This window comes from Neltuma alba, unplaced genomic scaffold (assembly GCF_004799145.2).
Source record: "Neltuma alba isolate B1F8T4 unplaced genomic scaffold, ASM479914v2 tig00002511_pilon, whole genome shotgun sequence".
NCBI lineage: Eukaryota > Viridiplantae > Streptophyta > Magnoliopsida > Fabales > Fabaceae > Neltuma > Neltuma alba.
Genome location: NW_021632890.1, coordinates 44,593 through 65,671, shown reverse-complemented (window position 1 = coordinate 65,671; position 21,079 = coordinate 44,593). Strand labels below are relative to the sequence as shown.

Here is a 21,079-nt window from a genome sequence, read left to right as displayed (position 1 = left end):
TTCTATCAAATAATAATTCCAATACACATCATTAACAAGTATTTTAGAGAATGCGACACATAATTATTATAAATAAATAATTTAACTAATTTTTTTAATATTAACAAATTAGTTATTTAGCTTTTATATGGAAAATCAAAGGTAGTAATTAAAATGTATATATATTTTTATATCTCAAAGTAAGGTTTTATAGCTTCAAAAGCAAAAAGAAATTCACTTTGTGAGAAACCATGGTTTTGTACCTAAAACTATAGTTTTTAAATTAAAAATGATTTTGCAAAAAATTATGGTGATTTGTTACTCAAAAGTGATTATTCAAACCATAGTTTCAAATTTAAAAATGATTTTGAGAAAATACGTAATGTTGGGACGGTTTTTTCTCCAAATCAAGGTTTTTGTTGACCACATGCATTGTGACGCCCGAACAAACAGTATAGATTTTGACGCTAGGTTCTGGTAAAAAAAAAAAAGATTTTGACGCTAGGAAAATTAATCTTCAAATATATGATTTCTAATAAAGTGTTATGGTGTTTTCTTTCTTTTTCATCATATTATTAATCATGTTATATGCCTTGTTGTTGTTTTTTTTTTTAATCAATCACAAGCAATTATAGAATACCACCTTCGGTCCTCAATATAATAGCTTGTTTGACTTTTTATTTTGATACTAAATATAAGGCCCCAATTCATTTTATCTCTCATATTTGCATTTTTTTTCTCACAGTAACCATTGTAATAATGATAGTTATAACCAGTATACTTGATTAGTAATGATATTTTTAGAAAGACAATGTATATTTATTATAAATAATTAACTTAACTAGTTTCCTTAATTTATTTAAATTAGTCAACTAGTTCTTATATTAAATACTTAAGGTAGTACTAATTAGAATCAGGTGAAATTATGAAAACTTTATTTAAAGATAAGCACTTAATAAAAAACTGTTGAGACTTACTACCTCCGATCTTAATTATAAGACTTTGTTATTACAAACGAGGTTTTATAATTAGGACTGATGTAATATTAGAAATCAAGTGAAATTATAAAGACTTGCAAATTAATTTTTTTTATATTTTATTATATATTAGCTTTCAAAGACACATTCAAATATAGAAAATTGATTGGCTTTTAAAATTATAAATTTTTTAAATAGACTTATTCAAACCAATCTTTTAAATTAAAATTTGGTTATAAAAATTGTAATTTGAATTATATTGAGAATTTATGAAACCTTGAATGCCAGATGAATTCGGGATTTATTATAGTGAGGGATGGATCGGTATAAATAAAAGATTTTTTAAAGATAATATTTAGTAAATAAAGGATTAGGTAGCACCCTTTTTTTGGTCAAAAGATTAGGTAACACCCTTTAGTAATTTTACACTAGTTTTATATGCATACACATTTTAAAGTATTTTTCTAGCAACTCCTATCCAGAATTTTTTTAATGAATTTGACTTAAAAATAAATAAAAAAATTTTTAATTAGTTTTTTATTTTGCCTCATCTCCATTTCTACAATTTTTTTCAAATTAAATTTATTAAAATTTTCCTGCTTGATGCTACTTCATAAATAAATGTTATTTTGGAAAATTCGACAGCAAGGCGGACGAGGGGGTCAAAAGCAGCACTCGCCTTTGTTGAGATCGAAGTCTGGGACTTGGATATCAACAAGGTGGAAGAGTAAGTGAAGGACAGCACTCGCTTTTGAGAAGCTCTTGAGATCAAAGATTGGGACTTGGAACTTCGGACTCAACAAGGCGGAAGAAAAAGTGAAGAAAGACACTCACTTTTGAGAAACTCCTGAGATCAGAGTTTGGGGCTCCGAACTCCTAAAATGGCGCGAAAGATGGAACCACGACGGAGGAGCCCGAGTGGAAAGTGGGAATACATATGGCCAATGTGGTTGACGCTGTTGCTTCACGTCGTCGCCATTTTCCTATTCACCAGAGGCTTTCTGCTTACTAGAACCGAGCTTCCTTACTACAGCAGTTGCTCCGACATTTCCCAGTCCCCTTGCTTTTCTTCTTCTGATAACTTGAACAGCACCACTAATTCTTCAGATGGGTCTTGCTGGACTAAACCTGCTATAAACCGTCTGGTTATTATTGTTCTTGATGCTCTCAGGTATGTTGTTCTTTCATTCTTCTATGAATCTCCCATCTCACCTGATTATATTTTTGGGATATGTACAGGGTCCTTTTTCTATGTTCTTCATTGTCAGGATTATGTTTTGGGCGCATTTGACTTTGTTTATCGCTTTTCAGGTTTGATTTTGTCGCTCCCAGTTCATTCTTTCCTGGTCAGTTATCTAATGCTACCGTCTGGTTCCACTCTTCTTATTTTCCTTCTCCTTCTCCTTCTTCTGGGTAACGAGGACTTGAGTTGACCTGTATTATTTCCATCTGGAATCGTTGCTTTGGTACCTTAATACAAATTTTTAGATTGACAATGAATTGCAACTTTAGAATAATTTCATCTCATGCTTCAGAATCTAAACCATGGATGGATAAATTACAAGTATTGAGGATGGTGGCTTCTAGAAATGGATCATCCGCAAGAATCTTTAAAGCCTTTGCCGATCCACCTACAACAAGTTTGCAGCGACTGAAGGTCAAATTAGTTGCATTCTTTTTATAGCAGTGCAGTAATAAATATCTTCTCATAATCTGGAATAAAATGTGAGTTTTCCGATGAAGCGATGACCATGTGCTATGGCCCTACAAACTAGTCTTTTCTTCTTCCTTGGATTCTTGTGGACCATACTGTGCATATTTTTACCTGCACTATATGTTAGCATTTTACATGTTTTGCTTTATACTTATGCTTCTTTACTGTGAATGATTAATTCTGCTACCCTACATATGGTGCAACTCCTTCTAAGAACATTCAAATCTTTTTTAGACTATGTTAGTTCCCATGACGGGAAACCTGTCCTTATTTTCATTCGTATAGTATAATCTAAGTGGCAGTCTAAGTTTTCAGATTTCTTTGTTTCTTCTTGGTTTTCAATCTGTATGTAAATTTAATTAGATGTGTTTTCAGTCAAAGATGATACCTGATCCTCTGGTGTTTTGTTCTTCCTTCCCATTTTTATGAGAGTCCTTTACTGTTAAAATGTAAGAAAATTTATGGCTGACAGTTTTTGGTTTCTTCCTTTGGGTAGGGCTTGACTACTGGGGGACTTCCTACTTTTGTAGATGTTGGGAATAGCTTTGGTGCACCCGCAATTGTTGAAGATAACCTCATACATCAGGTAGGATTTTTCTTCTCTTCCCTGTCTTGTAATACTAAGTTTTTGTATTCATGTATTTCATTCCACTTTGAGAAGCCTGACGGTTCTTACCAAATTTTGAAATTCAAATCACTTACAGTTGGTTCAGAATGGGAAAAAAGTTCTTATGATGGGGGATGATACGTGGACACAACTGTTTCCTCATCATTTTGAAAGATCATATCCATACCCTTCTTTCAACGTCAAAGATCTTGATACGGTATGACATAATATTGTTTTTAATTTTAAAAGAATGCCATATAATAGTTAGATTTGACTTTGGGGTTACAACTTCTTAGTGAAATGTTTTTGTGGCTTTTCATTCAATGAATAGGCATAAAATTTTTACATTTGACTGCTAATTTTTGTCACTCTAACATAATGCTGGTTATCCTTCAGGTTGACAATGGATGCATTGACCACCTTATTCCATCTCTTCATGAGGAAAATTGGGATGTTCTTATTTCACATTTTCTTGGAGTGGTATGTTTGATATTTTTCACGGAATATGTCTTTCTACGATGTTTTGTGTGTTTATGTGGCTAAAATTCCAACCTAATTAGTTTGTATTACACTGCCAATTTATTTTACTTTTTTTCCCTTGTTAATAGACTGCAATTTCAATTATTGACGTTGATTTTGATTTCTGGATTATTTTTTAGCTTGAAAAGAATATTTTGAGAAGTTTATCAACTTTTCAGATTCTATAGCTTGACAATTATGTGGGTATAGCCGTACTAGTTGTGATGTACTACCTTTGGTTCAAAATATAAGATTTAGTTTGTAGTGCAAATTACATTATAAACTAGATTTTATATTTAGAACTGGAGGTAGTATCCAGTTTATCAAGAGATGCATTGGTAGTGCAATTTATGGGATTCATTGGTTTTATGGTTGGAATGGTATGCATACATCTTTAAGGGAACTTCTCCTTTAATTTTTCCATGGGATATTTATTTACATGTGGCTTCCCTTCGGTGCTTAGCACATTGTCTCTTTAAGGACATTATTTTATCTAATATGCAAAGAGGTTGTATACCTCTATTAGATTCGTAGCCATTACACGTTTTCTTTCATTTTGTCCTATATTGAACTTTCCTTGTAATTTTTGGTCTGAAGATATCTTCACCTTCAGCTGGCCATAAATTATTCTTTCTAATAAAATTTCTTCTTTGATGAAAAGCAAACAAATACTAAAACCTTATGTTTTAAAGTGAGAAAAAAATATGTGTGCAATAATTTGGCTTTGAGATGTAGTTTAGAAGAAGTTGTATTTAAAATGGTCTGAGGAGTATGACAGTATTCTGGATGCTGTGTAGTGTCAATGAAGGTTCTAGATTTGCTGAAAGCACAAATAATTTCTTATAGTGATCTGATGGGTCATTTCTTCAGATTTTATAACTCATGATAAATTATTGACCAATAAAAAAGCATAGGATTAGTTTCAAAGTTGTATAACAGAATTTACGTATGATTTTTAGTCTTCTACTTCTTTTTTTCACTGAATTATAATTATACAGAGGGTAAGTAATTTCCACCATTTTTATGTGTTTTCTGTATATTCCAGGATCATGCTGGACATATATTTGGTGTTGATTCCAACCCGATGATAGAAAAGTTGCAGCAATACAATAATATTTTAGAGGTATGTACTGGCACTATTATTATTAAATGATAAGACTTTTCAGGTTTAGTGTTGCTACTTTCAATTCAACTAGAAACGTTCATAGATAATTTGATTTTATATTTGTTACATTAATGCATAAATAAATAGTGATAGATAATTTTGGTTTCTGTTGTATATTGATTATATTTTATAGTATCATCGTGTCTTAGTTCTTATAACGCCTTCTGAAGTTACTTGCCAAAAGTGTAGGAGCTGTCTTTGTTTTAATTTATTTCTTGTTGGTTTTCCATTTTTTATTGCTTTGAGACATCCAACTGCACCTGAGTATCGGTCTTCATCTTATCTTATCTAGGTTTAAGTTAGTTTAAATTATTAATATTATTATTTTAATAAATGAATTTTGGGCTCTATAAACAGCTCTAGGGCTACTTTTATATTAGACTTTTTCCCGTTGAATAGGATTGAGATTATTTGCCATCTACTGCTCCATTCTTCCCTACTTCTCTCTCTCATCCCTTTGTTATGCATCTGTGCAAGTAAAATGCTGAATGTGGCACTCATTTGTTTTTACGTTAGAGTAGCTATGTATTATGGAATTAGATCAATTGGGGTCTTTGGTGAGATATGTCTGGGATTTAGAGAAGTTTCTCTTTATTTGTTCAAGAGTTTGTGGACAAAGGAGGGAAATAATTTCTCAGTGTGCAGTTTTTTCCTCATCTTTTCTCTTTTCTGTAATTTGGAACATATGGTTGGTTCATACCTTCAGTGGTACTTCTTTGTCTTTAGATGAATCATGGGGTAGAACATTTTGTAGATTTATGTGGTTATGTTCATTGTTTTTCTTGGGGAACTTACTTTATATGTTAAGGGATTGGGCAGCTTCAGTGTATGTTCAAGTTTATATTTTTGTTCTCAATAGTTCTCTCAAGTGTTTTATATGCGAATACTTTTTTTAGTTTGTTTAGAAACTTATCACAATATTAATTATTAATACTAAGATGTGGACAGCACAAATCATGAAGATCCGCTGCACTCTTAATTTTTTGGGACCTCCCCATTATTTTAAATTGTGTGATTGTATTGTGTTATCTTACTTAAGCCCTATTTAGCTCATTTGGTGTTTGCTTTATCCCATTTCAATTTAATAAACAAACTTAGCATTTTGATGCAGAGAGTAATTGAAGAGCTCGAAAGTCAATCTGGACCTGGGGGTTTACATGAGAATACTATGCTTATTGTGATGGGTGATCATGGACAAACCCTAAATGGTGATCATGGTGGTGGAGGTTCTGAAGAGGTGTGTTATACAGTGTCTGTCCACACATTTGGGTACATGAGTATCCCTTGTCTTTCGTTCTTTCTATTTTATTTAGGACATCTACTGCCTCATCTTGCAGGTGGAAACTGCTGTCTTTGCTATGAACTTTAAGAAGCCTCCATCTTCCATACCACCAGAATTTGATAGTTCTGCTTGTCGACTTGACATGGTATTAGTATATCTTTCATTACTGGCTTCACACAGGGTCATAATTATGCCAGAAAAATAGACAACTGAATGGAAGTTATGTATACATGGGGAAGCTGTGGTGAGCGACTGGAATATAAAAGCTGTAAAATCAGTATGGATTAGTTTATGAAATCTTCTTTAGGTAGGAAATTATCAGAACATATCTTTAGGTAATTGTATTATCATCATCTTCCGTAGCTTTTATTATCTTGAAGCCTTATCTTGTGTACTTAGTTTAGTATAAAACTATGAGGGACTGTTCTTAGTGACACTCATGTTCATTCTTTGTAACAAGCTGAGAGCTTATACAATTTGCAGCTTGTGGGACAATGTCAAATCCCTATCTAGAGTTGGACACATGTTACAGAGTTTTATAGGATATATTTTATATATTTTTATACTAGAAAAGGGGGCCGTATGATTTGAACATCTCTAACGGGAGGAATGAATAATCTACCCAGAATAAATTTTATGCGTGTAATTTAATTTGAGCATTTTTCAAGGGAGGTGACCAGTGATTTACTCTGTATATTTTTTTTCTTCTCTAAAATCACTAATATTGTCTCTGATTACAGGATGGGAATAATGTCTGCATCAGCTCCATGCAACAGGTTTGAAAGGCACTTTTGTTTAGTGTGATTCCCTTCAAGCACTTAAATTTATGAAAACCCATAATTATCCCTCTTTGACTGTACTTTTGCAGCTTGACTTTGCAGCAACAGTTTCAGCATTGATTGGTATCCCTTTCCCTTATGGAAGGTGCGGTTTAAGCATGCTGTCAATGTTTCTGTTGTGTATTTTCATCTTATATTGAATCAGATTTAATGTGAATGAATTCTCTCAACCCTTCTCTAGTTCTTCTCTTTTTCCCCTCTGTTCCCCTCGTCCTTTTAGTTTCCCTACCTTTCTCTCTCATTCCTAATTATAATCATGCGACAAAATTCTGGGTTCAATTTTCCTCTGGATTTATTTTGTTAGATGGAAATATTACCTTTATAGATAATGAAAGAAAGATCCCATAGCTCTCAAGTGATTAAGTGATAAAGTTTCATACAAACAAAATATTTAAATTGATCTTATCATAATCAAAATTGTATAACATTATCCTTATTAAAATAGAACAACTAATTATAAATACATGAGGCAAAAAATCCAAAAATAGTCAAACAAATAATTAAAATTAACAGTACTGTCCAAAAATATAAATGATTCAGAGTTGTCAGAGGACTTTTGGACTGTTGTTAGTTTAATTAATTGTAAAGAGAGGAAGGACTAGATAAAATCAAGGGAAAATTGGTCAAAAGGACCAAATGGTTCAAACATTTGGGGAAAAGGACCGAATTCAGAATCTGCAATTTTTTCTTACCCAACAAAAAAAAAAAAAAGAATCTGCAATTTTTCTTCCATGATTCTGCAGCTTTTCTTCCATACTCTGCACGTTAGGTCATTTGCCCCAAATATTTGAACCATTCGGTCCTTTTGCTCATGAGCTACTCTTGCAATCAAGTCTGGTTAATCCACAGAGGGGGAAACACAAAAACTTATATATTCATTGTCCTTCAGATTTTTTGCCCTAAAAGCCAAGGCCATGACTGCGTGTGCAATATCCATTTGGTTCTCCCCCGTTTATTGTCTGAATGGACCAAATCCTTTTTGGTAGTTTTATCCCATTCTTTCAATCTCTTTCCAAGATATTTAGCTTTATTTTTTGTAGGTTACATTGCTATTTTAAGTCAATGTATGCTTTAAATATGGAAATTCTGTTTTGATGTCTGATTATGCTTTCCTTACATCATCATGGTGTACTCACACTGTAAAAGAAATGTCTTGGGAACTAATTTAAGAACTCATGAGGCAGTATTAATTTTGTTCTCAGTATTGGTCGTATCAATCCTGAGCTGTATGCTCTAGGAGCTCGGAGGTGGGATTTGGGAGCCCCTCAGGAGCCATCAGAATCAGATGTCTGGATGCAGAATTATGCTAACGTGCTATGTGTCAATTCTTGGCAGGTTTTTAAGCCTTTGAACTTTTAATTCCCAATTACAGAATAAGTATATTGTCTTCTCTTCAATTTTACCAATCACAGATTTGGCTAGGTAATTGCGAAACTTTGAGTACTCAATTATGCGCTTCAAAAGTTCCCATATTTCTGTTTCTGGACTATTGCATTATTTCGTAGTCTTATCGCTCCACAAACATATAAAGTTGCCATCAGTTCTTGTGGAGTTTCTTCATTAAATTTTTGTCATAAAACTTGTGCTAATTCTCAAGAAAAAGTATTTACTGTTGGATTTGACAGTCCAATGCTGCAAAATACTATAGAGCTGATTCTTGTACATAATCTAACACACTCATATCATCTCTCTTTTGTTAACAAAATACTTGCATGTAAAATTTACACTTGATGCAATTTTAATGCAAGTAAATCTTGTTTCGGATTGTTACATTCTTGTTTTTTATGCTTTCCAACAGCATTGTAGTTTGAGTATACCCTCTTTGCTTTAACATGACATTCTGGGTGCTTATTTGACAATTCTGAAAGTGAAATGAGTTGTCAGGAGAATGATCATATGTTCTCTGTGCACGCACGTGCATGCACATAAGTATATCTATGCTCTTCTGCTGTCTCATTTTACTCATTTTGAGGATGCACTTTTTCAGGTGAAGAGATATATAGATGTTTATTCAGCTTCATCAGCTGTTGGATTTTCCTCTGATGACTTGTCTCGAATAGCAAGCACTTATGCTCAAGCAGAGAGCCATTGGTTGCATTCAACTAAGAAGTTACTGTCAGGCAGCAAAAATGGCAGTGATACAATTTTGCCTACGCTTCAGAAGCAAATTGATGCATACTTTAATTTTCTAGCTACTGTCGCTGAGTTAGCTCGCCTCAAATGGACCGAGTTTGACTTGAAACTGATGATATCTGGCATTTTAATCATGCTTCTATCAATCATTTTTCAAATTCTCTCCATTTTAAGAGGGAACAAGCAGCTTGGTATATTTATGCCACTATCTGGAGCTTCTGGAATTTTCTCCATCTCAACTTTGGCATATGTTTTACTGGCAATCCGTGCATGCAGTTTCCTTTCAAACAGTTACATCTGTAAGTCTGAAGCACTTGTATATTTATATTGGTGCGCATTACACCTTAGCTTTCCTAGACATTCTTCTCATTTCTTTTTGGCTTGGAGTTTGTTGTCAGTGGAGGAAGGAAAAGTGGCAAATTTCCTTTTGGCCACATCTGGGATTGTGATGTTACGATACGCAGTCAGGAAGGAGAAGCTATTACCAGAAGTGTGTATCTCACCTTGGTTTCATTCTCCTGTTTGGCAAGTTTATTGTTATTTGAGAACTTTCTTACTTGACAAGGCATAAATTCTTATAAGAACTTCCATTGATTTTCTTAGTAAGAAGTCCCTGAACATCATTTTTATTTTCTGCAGAGTTTTGGATTCCTTCTCTTGTGCGCGTTTTGTCAATTTTCCATTGAAGTTGGGCTGACAAAACAGGCTGCCACATCTGCTTTCATGAAAGAACACACTTCATGGATCCTCAACATCACATCCGGTTTTCCAGTGTGGGAGTTTGTGGCTGAAGTTGCACCCATGCTAGCTCTGATCCTGTTGGCATTTCTACTGTACAAGGCCACCAATAACAGTTCCTTCAAGTGGGCATGGAAGTATACTATTCGGAGTACCATCTTGAGTTACATGCTAATACTGTTGCATTGGATTTCAGACGGTAATAGGATCGGTTTTGCACTGATGCCTGAAAGCATTGGAAGAAATTACGTTCCCAGGATCATCTATGCTATTTCTTTGGGGCAGCTGTTATTGCTGTCATTTGGTGCTCTATTTGAGGATAACTCTTTGGATTGCAAGAAAAATTTAATCACAAAAACAGTGGCCATTTTATCTGCGTGGAGTTCGACTGTCATTCTTCTTTCTGGAAAGCAGGGTCCCATGATTGCCTGTGCATCCACAATTGGAGGTTCTCTTTACTACTGTCTTGTGTTATTTTACTAGATCCTGCTGTCTAATGCTTAAAACATGTTACTGTCATGGTTCGTTCCTGCTATTGTTAACAAATCAGTGATGTATTTTCCTTCATCTTTATGAGCATGAAGCTACATCCATTTTTTCTTAAGATTTTTCCCCATGCTATCAAACTACCTTCCAGGTTATTGTATATTGAGGATGGATAATACAGGAGAGCGTACTACGGAAAGACCAAGCAGCAGTTCGGCTGTTGATCCCTTCCGTGTGATGCAATGGAGCCTTTTTGCTGTGTGCCTCTTTTTCTGCAGCGGTCACTGGTATGTTAGCTGTTTCTGTCTGAGGTTAGGATGTATTATTTCAGCTTTATCTCGTGAGCTCTCTCGTGGTTTCTGCATCTTCCTTCAGCGTGCGTTAAGCACATTCAACAGATTAATTATTAACCCTTTCTCCTGAAGTTGAACATGATAGACTTCTGCATTTTTATTTTCAGGTGTGCTTTTGATGGTCTTCGTTATGGTGCTGCATTTGTGGGGTACATTACATTAATGTTTGCCATTTTTAAAATAGTATTTATCCATATTTCAGATAGAAGTATAATCACTAGATCTCTTGCGATTCAAGGCCAACATTGCAAAACATTAAACTTCTCTATCTCTTGGGAACGATCAATAACTGATCATAATGGGGTCTTTTTTACATGTTTTACTGTTTGCTTGGCATTTTAATGATTTTAATACATTCATTTCAGGTTTGAAGAATTTGTTCTCATTCGTCAAGCAATCCTCCTAACAATTGATACCTTTGGTTTTTCGATCATCCTTCCAGTACTCGGTCTCCCATTTCTTGTAGCAACCATGAAACAGGCTAATCAAACAAAACATTTTATCTACACACAATTATCTCAAGTGAGTTCCCTTTACTAGTAAGTTGTTAGGATTCCCCCTACTTAACCATGGAATGTTCTGTTTTCTGACACTCTTAAATACAATGTCTTATTAAGGCGTATGTGATGTATGGGCTAAGTACAGCAATTACGACAACTTTTGCAATATTATGTGTCACGGTTCAGAGGCGACACTTGATGGTAAAAATGATTTCAGATGTTTTTTTTCCTTTTGGGGCAACACATTTCTGTTTTTCACTTTTTTGTTGTTAATCCAGTAAAGTCAATGTTTTATGTTCTTGCATGCAGGTATGGGGTTTATTTGCTCCCAAGTTTGTTTTCGATGTGATTGGTCTTCTCCTTACAGACATCTTTACATGTTGGGCTTCACTTTACTATTTTGATCAAGTCAAGGATGACCAATAGCTCTACTATCAGGATGCTGATTAGCTATATATTATGTTAGTGATTTGCATTTCATTTTTTTCAATTTTTTTTTGACCAATTCTTTTTCTCCCTATTTTTTGCACTGCTGTATATAGATTCATTCTACGATCACACAAATTTTGTAGTTAGATATTTCTTTATGACAGTATAAGCACATGAATCTGCAGCTTGCTCCTCGAACCAGCCAAATCTGTCTCTTGCTTAATTTTGTTGTGGTGATAAAAACATAAGGTGTGTTTGGATTGACGGTGACAAAACTGACTTTTGTAAACTTAAGTTAGAGTAAAAATCAGTTAGTGTGTGTATTAAAAAAAAAAAGCCAGTTAGTATAATGTGATTTATATTTGGATTGGTGTTATAAAAAGCCAGTTAAAAAACTTGAACTTATTTAGATGATTAATAAAAAAGTAAGTTTAAATGTAAAATGATTAAAAAGGATATGAATTTCATTAAATAGTAGTGTTTTATATTATATGATATTAATGGGATAGTTTATTAAGTTTCTTTAATATCTTCAAATTAGTCTATGAGAATCTTATATTAAAGGGCAAAAGTAGTTTATCATATTTATACAATTTGAAAAATTCAAGAAAAATAATAAATTGAAATAATTAAATTTTATTAGGTAATTTTTTCTTCTTAGAAGAAAAAAATATCAAATTGTTGAGTCAAGATAGAACCTATTTAAATACCCTTATCTTTCTTCTCATTCTTCTTTTCTCTCTTCTTGTTGCTAACGGTAAAAGCTCAAATTTTCAGTTTTACCTGTAACTGACTTTTTTTCTAAAAACCTATTTGATAAAAAACTGATCCAAACAAGTACTATTGTGAAAATAAGCCTATGATGCTGGTTGCACACCGATGCAGGCACTTTTGGAGGGGGAAATGGCATTACAAACACACTGCTAGTCTTTTTGAGTTAAAGGAGCAGGTATTAACGAGATGAGGTTAGAAGCGCGATGAAATTCACGACTTTCCAGTTTCCGCTTACAAAATCACTTGCATGACACTAAGTCACAAGAATGGGGAAAATATAATTTTTTTTTTTTTTTTAACATTCGATTTCATGATCCATCAGTACAAGGAATTGCAGAGGAAGAATTCTCATGAGGAATAAGCTTGGCCTTATCTACCTAGAAAGAAATTGTCATTATCCTTAGTTTAATTACATAATCTTCAATTAGTCATTCAATAACAAATTAAGAGAGGACAAGGGTATGATAGGAATTTCCAACTTCTTGTAGTAGCATGAAGGATTCATTGATGTATTTATAGCTCTCACACATTCTGTTAACTTTTACTTAATTGATCCTGCTTTGGTTCACTGCTTTCATCAACTTTAGGCCTTGTGTTCATAAGAACCTGCCAATCACACATTAGCAAAGTTAAATTGACTATTAACCATGGAAAATTTTCGTTATAATTAATTAAATTTTGACACACTTGTCATCATAATTTTTTGGGGAAAGAGTAAATTGTATAGATTTCCTAATATTTTACTGAAATTATACGCAATCCCTCCTATCATCTAGACTGACATATTCATAAATTTCTCTTCAAAGTGAAAAAGTAAATCAACTTGAGAAATTAGTTTAAAAACCGATCATCTAGCCTATAGTTTGGTTCCTCTTACCTTTAATTAAACTCTTGTTATTTAATTCTATACCATCCTTATTTTTTTGTGAACTTTTATCCTAGAAAGCCCTTTTCCTAACTAATTTCTTTTATATATTAATCAGGGAGACGGGCACAAAAATAATCCCAAATCTAAAAATCTTAATTTAAGACCCTAAATATCCTACTCACTGTGAAATCCTCAAAACTTGGTCTGAGATTAAATTTTATAGTGAACTGAAAACAGCAATAAGTAACCACTTTAACTTATTATATTAAGTAGCAACAAAGGCATTGGCAAGTAATTTCACAGAGGACAATTATGTCATTTCAGAAAAAGAAATAAATACTAGAATAGCACATAACAATGTTGTTTAAGGGTGTTTGGATACCATCTTGTTTTTTAAAATCATTTTTTTACAAATTAAAATAAACTCCTTTACAAATTTACTTTGTGTACTGTAAAATTATTTTTAAAATCATAGTTTGAATTCCACCCAAATAATTATAAATCATTTAAAGAGACGATTGGGATCTCGTTTAAATGTCTTTCTCCCTATTATCTATTTCTCATACGATATCAAGGAGAAAAGGCTAGGTGAAAATAAATAATACTACCTCCAGTTCTTAATATAACATCGCGTTTGATTTTTATTTTGGTCATAAATATAAGACCCAAATCTATTTTATCTTTCATTTTTATGCAATTTTTTTCAAGACAATTTTTCTAATAATTGTAATTTTAGCCAACACACTTGATTAGTAAGGATATTTTAGGAATGACAACATTCATTTATTACAAAAAACTAACTTAACTTGTTTTCTTCATATTCTCAAATTCGTCAACTAGCTCTTATAATTAGGACCGGAGATAGTAGTAGAATAAAAATAATAATATTGATGTAAGTTCAACAAAATTAAATATACCTTACGAAGCATGGTGTTCTCATTGATCACAGTAGAGATACGCTCTTCCAACTTGTAATTCTTGTCTTGCAACTCCTTAGCCTTCGCTTCCAACTCATTCACATACACCTTCTTCCTTTCTCTTGCCTGCTGTGCTGATACCCTATTCCTCAACAACCTGCTCGTTCATGTGTGTGTGTGTGTGTAAACAATGGTTAATCTCATGGTCACATGAAACTGAGAAAACATAAAGAAAAAGAAATCTAATTTAAAAAAGTGCCACTATTTAACTATTTATAAGTCACTTATAAAATAACTAAAGATTTTTTTTCTAATTTTATCCCTTTTTCACTTAATAAATGCAGAAAGAGATAACATAAAATATAGTAGAAAAAATATAGAACATATTTTTAATACCCTTCTTTTGTGGGCTTAGGATGCAAATGACTTATAAATACACATAAAATGATAAATACTAATTGGAGTTACTATAATCTTTACTCTTTCAAATTAGTCTTCATTTTGATTTTGGTCCCTCAATATCAAATTACAACTTTCGGTGAGGAGGTAAAATGGAGGTCTTCATTTAGTGCTTATCATTATGATAGGCATACTGTAATGTAATTTAAACCATCTAAAATCTAATATGAATAGTTCAGACTTAAAATTTTTAATATATAATTTTTTTCAATGATAAACTTATTTTTTAAAGATATGTTAGTTATGATATTATATTTATTTTAAATTATATATATATTAAAACAAAAAATTGATTAAAATATATAAAAAATTTAAATTAACCATCTAAAATCGATCTGGATGATTCAAATTGCGATGAACATGGAATGTGCTCCTAGTAAAATGGTCCAATTTATATTAAATTATAAGGATTAATGTTAGAAATAAATAGAAATAAAAAAAATTGAGGGATTAAAATGAAGACAAACTCATACGACTAAACTTTGCATTAACCTTACTAACTGCCTGATATCATAATTGAGATTGAAGCGACTACCACAATTTTCATGTGACCAGGAATATGAGATCTTCAGATAAATATACCTCTTGAGGCGTCTGCCCTCTTTATCTGCAGGGTTTCTTCCTCTTCTTCGTTTTCCACTCTGAGGCTGAGCTTCTGTCACTGTCACTGTCACATTGCTTAAGCTCGCATTCCCATTTGAAACAACAGCCCCTCCTCCTCCTCCACGCTCTCCGCTGCCACCGGCCGCCGTGGCTTCCATGTCCGGCACTCTGAACAGATCCTCATCGCTTTCTTCTGCAACACTATCCACTTCAATCTACACTACTCTCATATCATCACAATGAACTCTACTTTTGTTCCTAACAATATTCCATCTTCCTCGTATATACAGTATCTCTCATTATTATCCCATGAACAAACTTAGAATATGTTCTTACTAAGAGGAAGAAAACTAAGGATCAAACTTCAAAAGTGAAACTTTTGGGTGTGTTGCAGATTAATGAACTCACCGATTTTGCTGGTCTTGTGAAGAGGGAAAGGGGTGTGCGTATGGTCGTTGAGCCTGTGGTTCCATGAAGAAGATGAAGAAGAAGCAGACACTAAACCTTCCCTGCTGAGTTGAACAGACATAATGTCTCTTTCTCTTTTTGGAGAGCCTTTTTTTCCTTAGAAAATTACAAGTGAAGTGAAGGAAGTGTGAATGCTTGCTTGGAATCATCTCATCGCAGAACGAACCATTTAAGGCATGGGAATGGCACCTAAGAGTTTGGTTCACAATTGAACACGTTGTTGTCTACACAACCGCCACTTTTTAATCACATTGCACAGTATTTGGAAAATATATATAAAGAATTTTTAATATATATTAGTTCTAATTCTTAATATTAGAGTTAGTAAACTAATTTAAGAACATTAAGAAAACTAAATAAATTACTTAACTATAATGTATGTTATATAATCTTTCTGAAATACTTATATCAATTTATAAGTCAAACAAATCAGTTTGAAAAGAAAATAATCAATATAAATACTTTCTAATAATTTATTTAGTTTCATTAATATCTTAAAATTAGTCAAATGCGTATTATATTAAGAACCACAAATATTATATAATTATTTACCTTCTTATTTTTTGTATCCTTGTTTCATGTGTTTGAGTCAACTTATAAGTAATTTTGCATTTTTATGAAATACTTTTTTTTAAGAGAAAATGACAAAAAAAAAGAAGCTGAAAGTTATTAAATTCCAAATCAAATTTAGTAACAATACTTTATTTGGTATTAATAACATTAAAATTGCAATAATAAATTTTTGTCGACATTTCTTATTTGGTATTTAGTAATTTTTTTTTTTGGATGATTTTCCTGTTTTTTCAGACATATTTACTATATATAACTCAGCATTATTTTTCTCAGGCTAATCCAAATCCGCACTTCTTTAACGTAGCAATGTTACATGCTGATATATTTCCAACTTTTTAAAGAGCCGTTGGCTTTATTTTTTAATGCAACATTTTGGAATCTAGTAGACTAGTACTAATAGGTCAGATTTGAGTTTGTGGTGAAATAATTGCCATTTTAGTTTTTTTTTAAGCATTACTTGTTTTGTTATATTCATCAAATGAAAATTTTATATTTTAAGATGTTATGGTAATTAAGGGGGAGTTAATAAAATACATTACATTTTGTTGAAATTAATTATTTATTAGTTTTTTTAATTTTTGTGCACGAAAATTATTTTGAAGGGGAATTAAATCTCCTTCGTTAAAATGTAATAGTATAATATCTACAATATTATTTTCTAATTATTTCAATCTTTAAAGCCACTGGCTAAACCATGTCGAACATTCAAAAGTACATTATCAGAAAATGTGTGGACTTAGATGAGCCACAGTGTCATGTCTCCTTGTCTGTCACTTTTTTCTACTGAACTGTCCATTCCCGCCTATGTTCTTTTTTCTCATGCCACATCTTCTGCTTTGGTCACTGTACATTGATTAACACGGCACACCCAAAGCGCATTTATTTTTCTATAAATGGATTTGGCCATGAATGGTACAAAGTCAACAAAAACAAACACTAGCTCCTGTTATTAATATAAAATCCTGATTGATTTTTATTTTGATCTTAATATAAAACTCTAATTTATTTTGTTTTTTTTTATATATATATATATTTTTCAAAGTAACCCTTCTAATAATGATAATTCAATACATTTGATTAGTAAGAATGTTTTAGAAAAGATAATACTTATTTAGAACAAATAACTAATTCAACTTATTTCTTTAATCTCCTCAAATTAGTTAACTAACTCTTATAATTAGACCCAGAGGTAATAATTTATTTCTGGGATAGCTAGATGACATATGGCTCTAGAAGATCATGGCCAATAATAGGATCTCTGAATTTGTATAACACCCCCCCGACACTTTAGTTGAATAAACTTTTTTTCCCTCTGAAAACATAACCTCAACTCAATTTAAAAATACATATGTCATTTTTTTATTATGATTTTCAGTCTTTAATATAAAAGCTAGTTAAAGATTTAATTTGATAAATAATATCCAATCCATTTTATCCCTACTATTTATCTCTATGCAATGATTACACATGTTAAAAAGTTTTATTAAGAGATGATTCTAATACATATAACATAACAATAATATTTTATGAAAGATAATATCTATTTATTATAAATAATTTACTTAGCTAATTTTTTTCAATATCTACAAATTAATTATCTAATTTTTATATTAAAACTAGAGATAGTGTATTATCATAATTTAAAGCTTATACTTCTAGCCTTTATATATACTTCATCCCGTTCTTATCATCCGAGTTAGCCTGAGATGGCTTATAAGTAATGGTGAACTTGATCGATTATTTATTTATTTTCAATCATCATGTGCTTCTTTTTTTTTCTTTTTTTTTGGTTTTTGGTCAAGGTAGTATCAATATTATTACAATGAAATTGGGTCTAGTGAAAATGACTAGTTTCTTACAATGTGGCTAATTAAAGTTTAAATCTCAATTAAAAGCGTTTTTATATATAGTACTCAATAGTAACTTAAATAGAATTATCTTTAACAAGACGATACCCTTACGTGGCAAAAAGAAAAAAAGCAACCTTGTTATAGTACCATATATTTTAATGGTATAATAAACAATAAAGCATATTTATAGTTTAATCCTCTAACTTTTGAGACTAACCGTGTGAGAATTAGAAAATTAAAAAGATAAAACAAAACATTATATAAAGTTAAAAAATTAAATGTGTACTTTTACTCTCTTTTTTATAATACTCTTCCGATTTTAAATATAAAATTTATTAATAAGTCTTATATTTAGAATAAGAGGAAGTATAACTGCTGTTCTTTTAAATAGAAAAAGAGACAGGTCTTGCATTCTCCATCATCCTCCATCTCCCATGCTTGGGAGATGGAGTTTGATCAAAATGACATGATAATTTCACAAGTTACCATTAGCAGGTGCATCCTCTTAGACCCATCTTTAAGTGGGTGTTTGAATATAAGGGGGGAAAAAAAGACCCACTTGTTTTACTTAAAAACCATGATTTTGAAGGAGAGCACCCAAACACCTCATTATCCAAGAATTGATTAATTATGCCAAAACCATTGTTTTAAGACTATAAAATCATGATTTCCCATCAAACCAAGGTGATCAACTTTTGATACAAATAATATTATTTTTAGTTCTTAATACAAGAGTATTTAAGTAATGTGATAAAAAAAATTAGTTAAATTAGTTATTTACAACAAATACAAGTTTATTTTCTAAAGTATCCTTTTGAATCATGACTACTCTTAGATGGAAACCCCTTAATATGTGTAATTACTAGGGATGCTTGGAAAAATGAATTATAAATTTAAAAGATAAAGTAGATTAAGGTCTTATATTTATGATCAAATCAAACTCTTAAATAGCTCTCATATTTAAAAAAAATACTTTCATATAAGTTAAAACAAAATCTTTCTCACATATTTATTTTATATATTATAAAATCACTTCTAAAAAGTTAATCCAAACATCCCCTAACTAGAGGTGGTAACAGAACGAATTTTATTAACGTTAATCTCCTCGCTTGAGACAAAAATTAAAGCATTCCACACATGAAGCTTTTGATCCAACTTTTTCCACTATTCTGTTATAAAACTGAGACTTATAGTCGAAAAAACAGGCTGAGCCTATTCCATTTAGGTTTGAAAATTGTGAGGCTTGAATTTAAAATTTCCCCATTCAAATAAGAAACGGGCTTAAAAGAACTAGTCTTACAGAGCTGAAGGCTTAAACGGGCTGCTCTGCAGGGCCAAGGGCTAGCCCGCCCCTTTTATAATTTTTTTGTTTTGTAAATTTCTATATAATTATAATATTATTAATTTTTTTATATTGTTAATAATATTTCAAATATTTGGTTATTATTATCATTTTAAAATTAAAGTTCATAAAATGATTCGATTTATCTTGTTTTAAACAATAATTTGTTTACTTAATAGCTAGGATGCAAAATTTAAAAGTAAAATTTCTACAAAAAAGGAAAACCTGATATTTTTGCCACTAAAGAAGAGTATACTCGTAAAAAAAAGCAATTGATGACAGTGATGACAAAGTTTTAAAAAATTAATCACAATGCTTGTTTATTACACATTTGCACATTTGATGGAACTTTTAAATGTTGTTGTTTTGTTGATGAATGTTTTAGATGTTCTTAGATATTGAAATAGGTCTTATATTAAGGACCGGAGGAGTATTATGTAATCTTTATGAAATACTTATGTCAATTTATAAGTCACGCAAATTAATTGAAAAGAAAATAATAAATATAATAATTTATAATAATTTATTTAGTTTTATTAATATCTTCAAATTAGTCAAATATATCTTATATTAGGAACCACAAATATTATGTAATTATTTACCTTCTTATTTTTTGTATAGTTGTTTCCTGTGTTTGAGTCAGCTTACAAGGAATTTTGCATTTTTATGAAATAAATTTTTTTAGAGAAAATGACAAAAAAAGAAATTAAAAATTACTGAATTTTAATCAAGTTTGGTAACAACACTTTATTTGGTGTTGACAATATTAAATTTGTAAATAATAACAAATTTTTGTTGACATTTTTTATTTGATATTTAGTAATTTCTATTTTTTTGGTCATTTTTCCTTTTTTTTTTTACACATATTTACTATATATGGCTCAAAATTATTTTTCTCAGGCTATTCCAAATCGGCACTCGCACTTCTTTAATGTAGCAATGTTACGTGCTGATATATTTCCAACTTTTCAAAGAGCTGTTGGCTTTATTTTTTAATGCAACATTTTGAAATCTAGTAGACTCGTACTAATAGGTCAGATTTGTGCTGAAATATTGCCATTTTAGTTTTGTTTTAAAAGCATTAATTGTTTTGTTATATTCATCAAATGAAAATTGTATATTTTAAGATGTTATGGTAAATAAGGGGGATTTAATAAAATACATTACATTTTGTTGAAATTAATTATTTATTAGTTTTTTAATTTTTGTGCATGAAAATTAAAATGTAATAGTATTATATCTACAATATTATTTTTTAATTATTTCAATCTTTAAAGCCACTGGCTAAAGTATATTGAACATTCAAAAGTACATTATCAGAAAATGTGTGGACTTAGATGAGCCACAGTGTCATGTCTCTTTGTTTGTCACTTTTTTCTACTGAGCTGTCCAATCCAGCCTATGTTCTTTTTTCTCATGCCACATCTTCTGCTTTGGTCACTGTACATTTGATTAACACTGCACGCAGAAAAGCGCATTTGTTTTTCTACAAATGGATGTGGCC

At 31.4% G+C, this 21,079-nt stretch overlaps 2 protein-coding genes across 2 annotated transcripts; one reads left to right on the top strand and one right to left on the bottom strand.

Moving 5' to 3' along the window:
* The first annotated feature begins 1,822 nt into the window (after nt 1-1,822).
* LOC114730621 (GPI ethanolamine phosphate transferase 3-like) lies at nt 1,823-11,928 on the top strand. The gene is made up of 20 exons (XM_028917736.1): nt 1,823-2,127; nt 2,268-2,302; nt 2,492-2,613; nt 3,167-3,256; nt 3,375-3,494; nt 3,674-3,757; nt 4,842-4,919; nt 6,073-6,198; nt 6,299-6,388; nt 6,984-7,019; nt 7,112-7,167; nt 8,285-8,417; nt 9,070-9,514; nt 9,614-9,705; nt 9,855-10,401; nt 10,591-10,726; nt 10,900-10,941; nt 11,158-11,314; nt 11,410-11,493; nt 11,602-11,928. The coding sequence occupies exons 1-20, from the start codon at nt 1,838-1,840 to the stop codon at nt 11,716-11,718; spliced, it is 2,880 nt and encodes a 959-aa protein (XP_028773569.1). The 5' UTR covers nt 1,823-1,837; the 3' UTR covers nt 11,719-11,928.
* An 834-nt stretch (nt 11,929-12,762) lies between these two features.
* LOC114730713 (transcription factor HY5-like) lies at nt 12,763-15,938 on the bottom strand. The gene is made up of 4 exons (XM_028917823.1): nt 15,751-15,938; nt 15,322-15,535; nt 14,281-14,437; nt 12,763-13,101 (listed from the first exon to the last, which is right to left on the bottom strand). Exons 1-4 carry the CDS (start codon nt 15,869-15,871, stop codon nt 13,030-13,032), a joined length of 564 nt encoding a protein of 187 aa, XP_028773656.1. The 5' UTR covers nt 15,872-15,938; the 3' UTR covers nt 12,763-13,029.
* Between the last annotated feature and the right edge of the window lie 5,141 nt (nt 15,939-21,079).

Excerpts from the sequence above, each read along its gene's own strand:
- LOC114730621 (XM_028917736.1), top strand. The coding sequence starts at position 1,838 with ATGGCGCGAAAGATGGAACCACGACGGAGGAGCCCGAGTGGAAAGTGG. Across the intron at positions 2,303-2,491 it reads TCCCAGTTCATTCTTTCCTG|AATCTAAACCATGGATGGAT; the intron begins GTCAGTTATCTA and ends CTCATGCTTCAG. Across the intron at positions 9,515-9,613 it reads CCTTTCAAACAGTTACATCT|TGGAGGAAGGAAAAGTGGCA; the intron begins GTAAGTCTGAAG and ends GTTTGTTGTCAG.
- LOC114730713 (XM_028917823.1), bottom strand. The coding sequence starts at position 15,871 with ATGTCTGTTCAACTCAGCAGGGAAGGTTTAGTGTCTGCTTCTTCTTCA. Across the intron at positions 14,438-15,321 it reads GAGGGCAGACGCCTCAAGAG|GTTGTTGAGGAATAGGGTAT; the intron begins GTATATTTATCT and ends ATGAACGAGCAG. Across the intron at positions 13,102-14,280 it reads AGAACACCATGCTTCGTAAG|GTTCTTATGAACACAAGGCC; the intron begins GTATATTTAATT and ends TGTGATTGGCAG.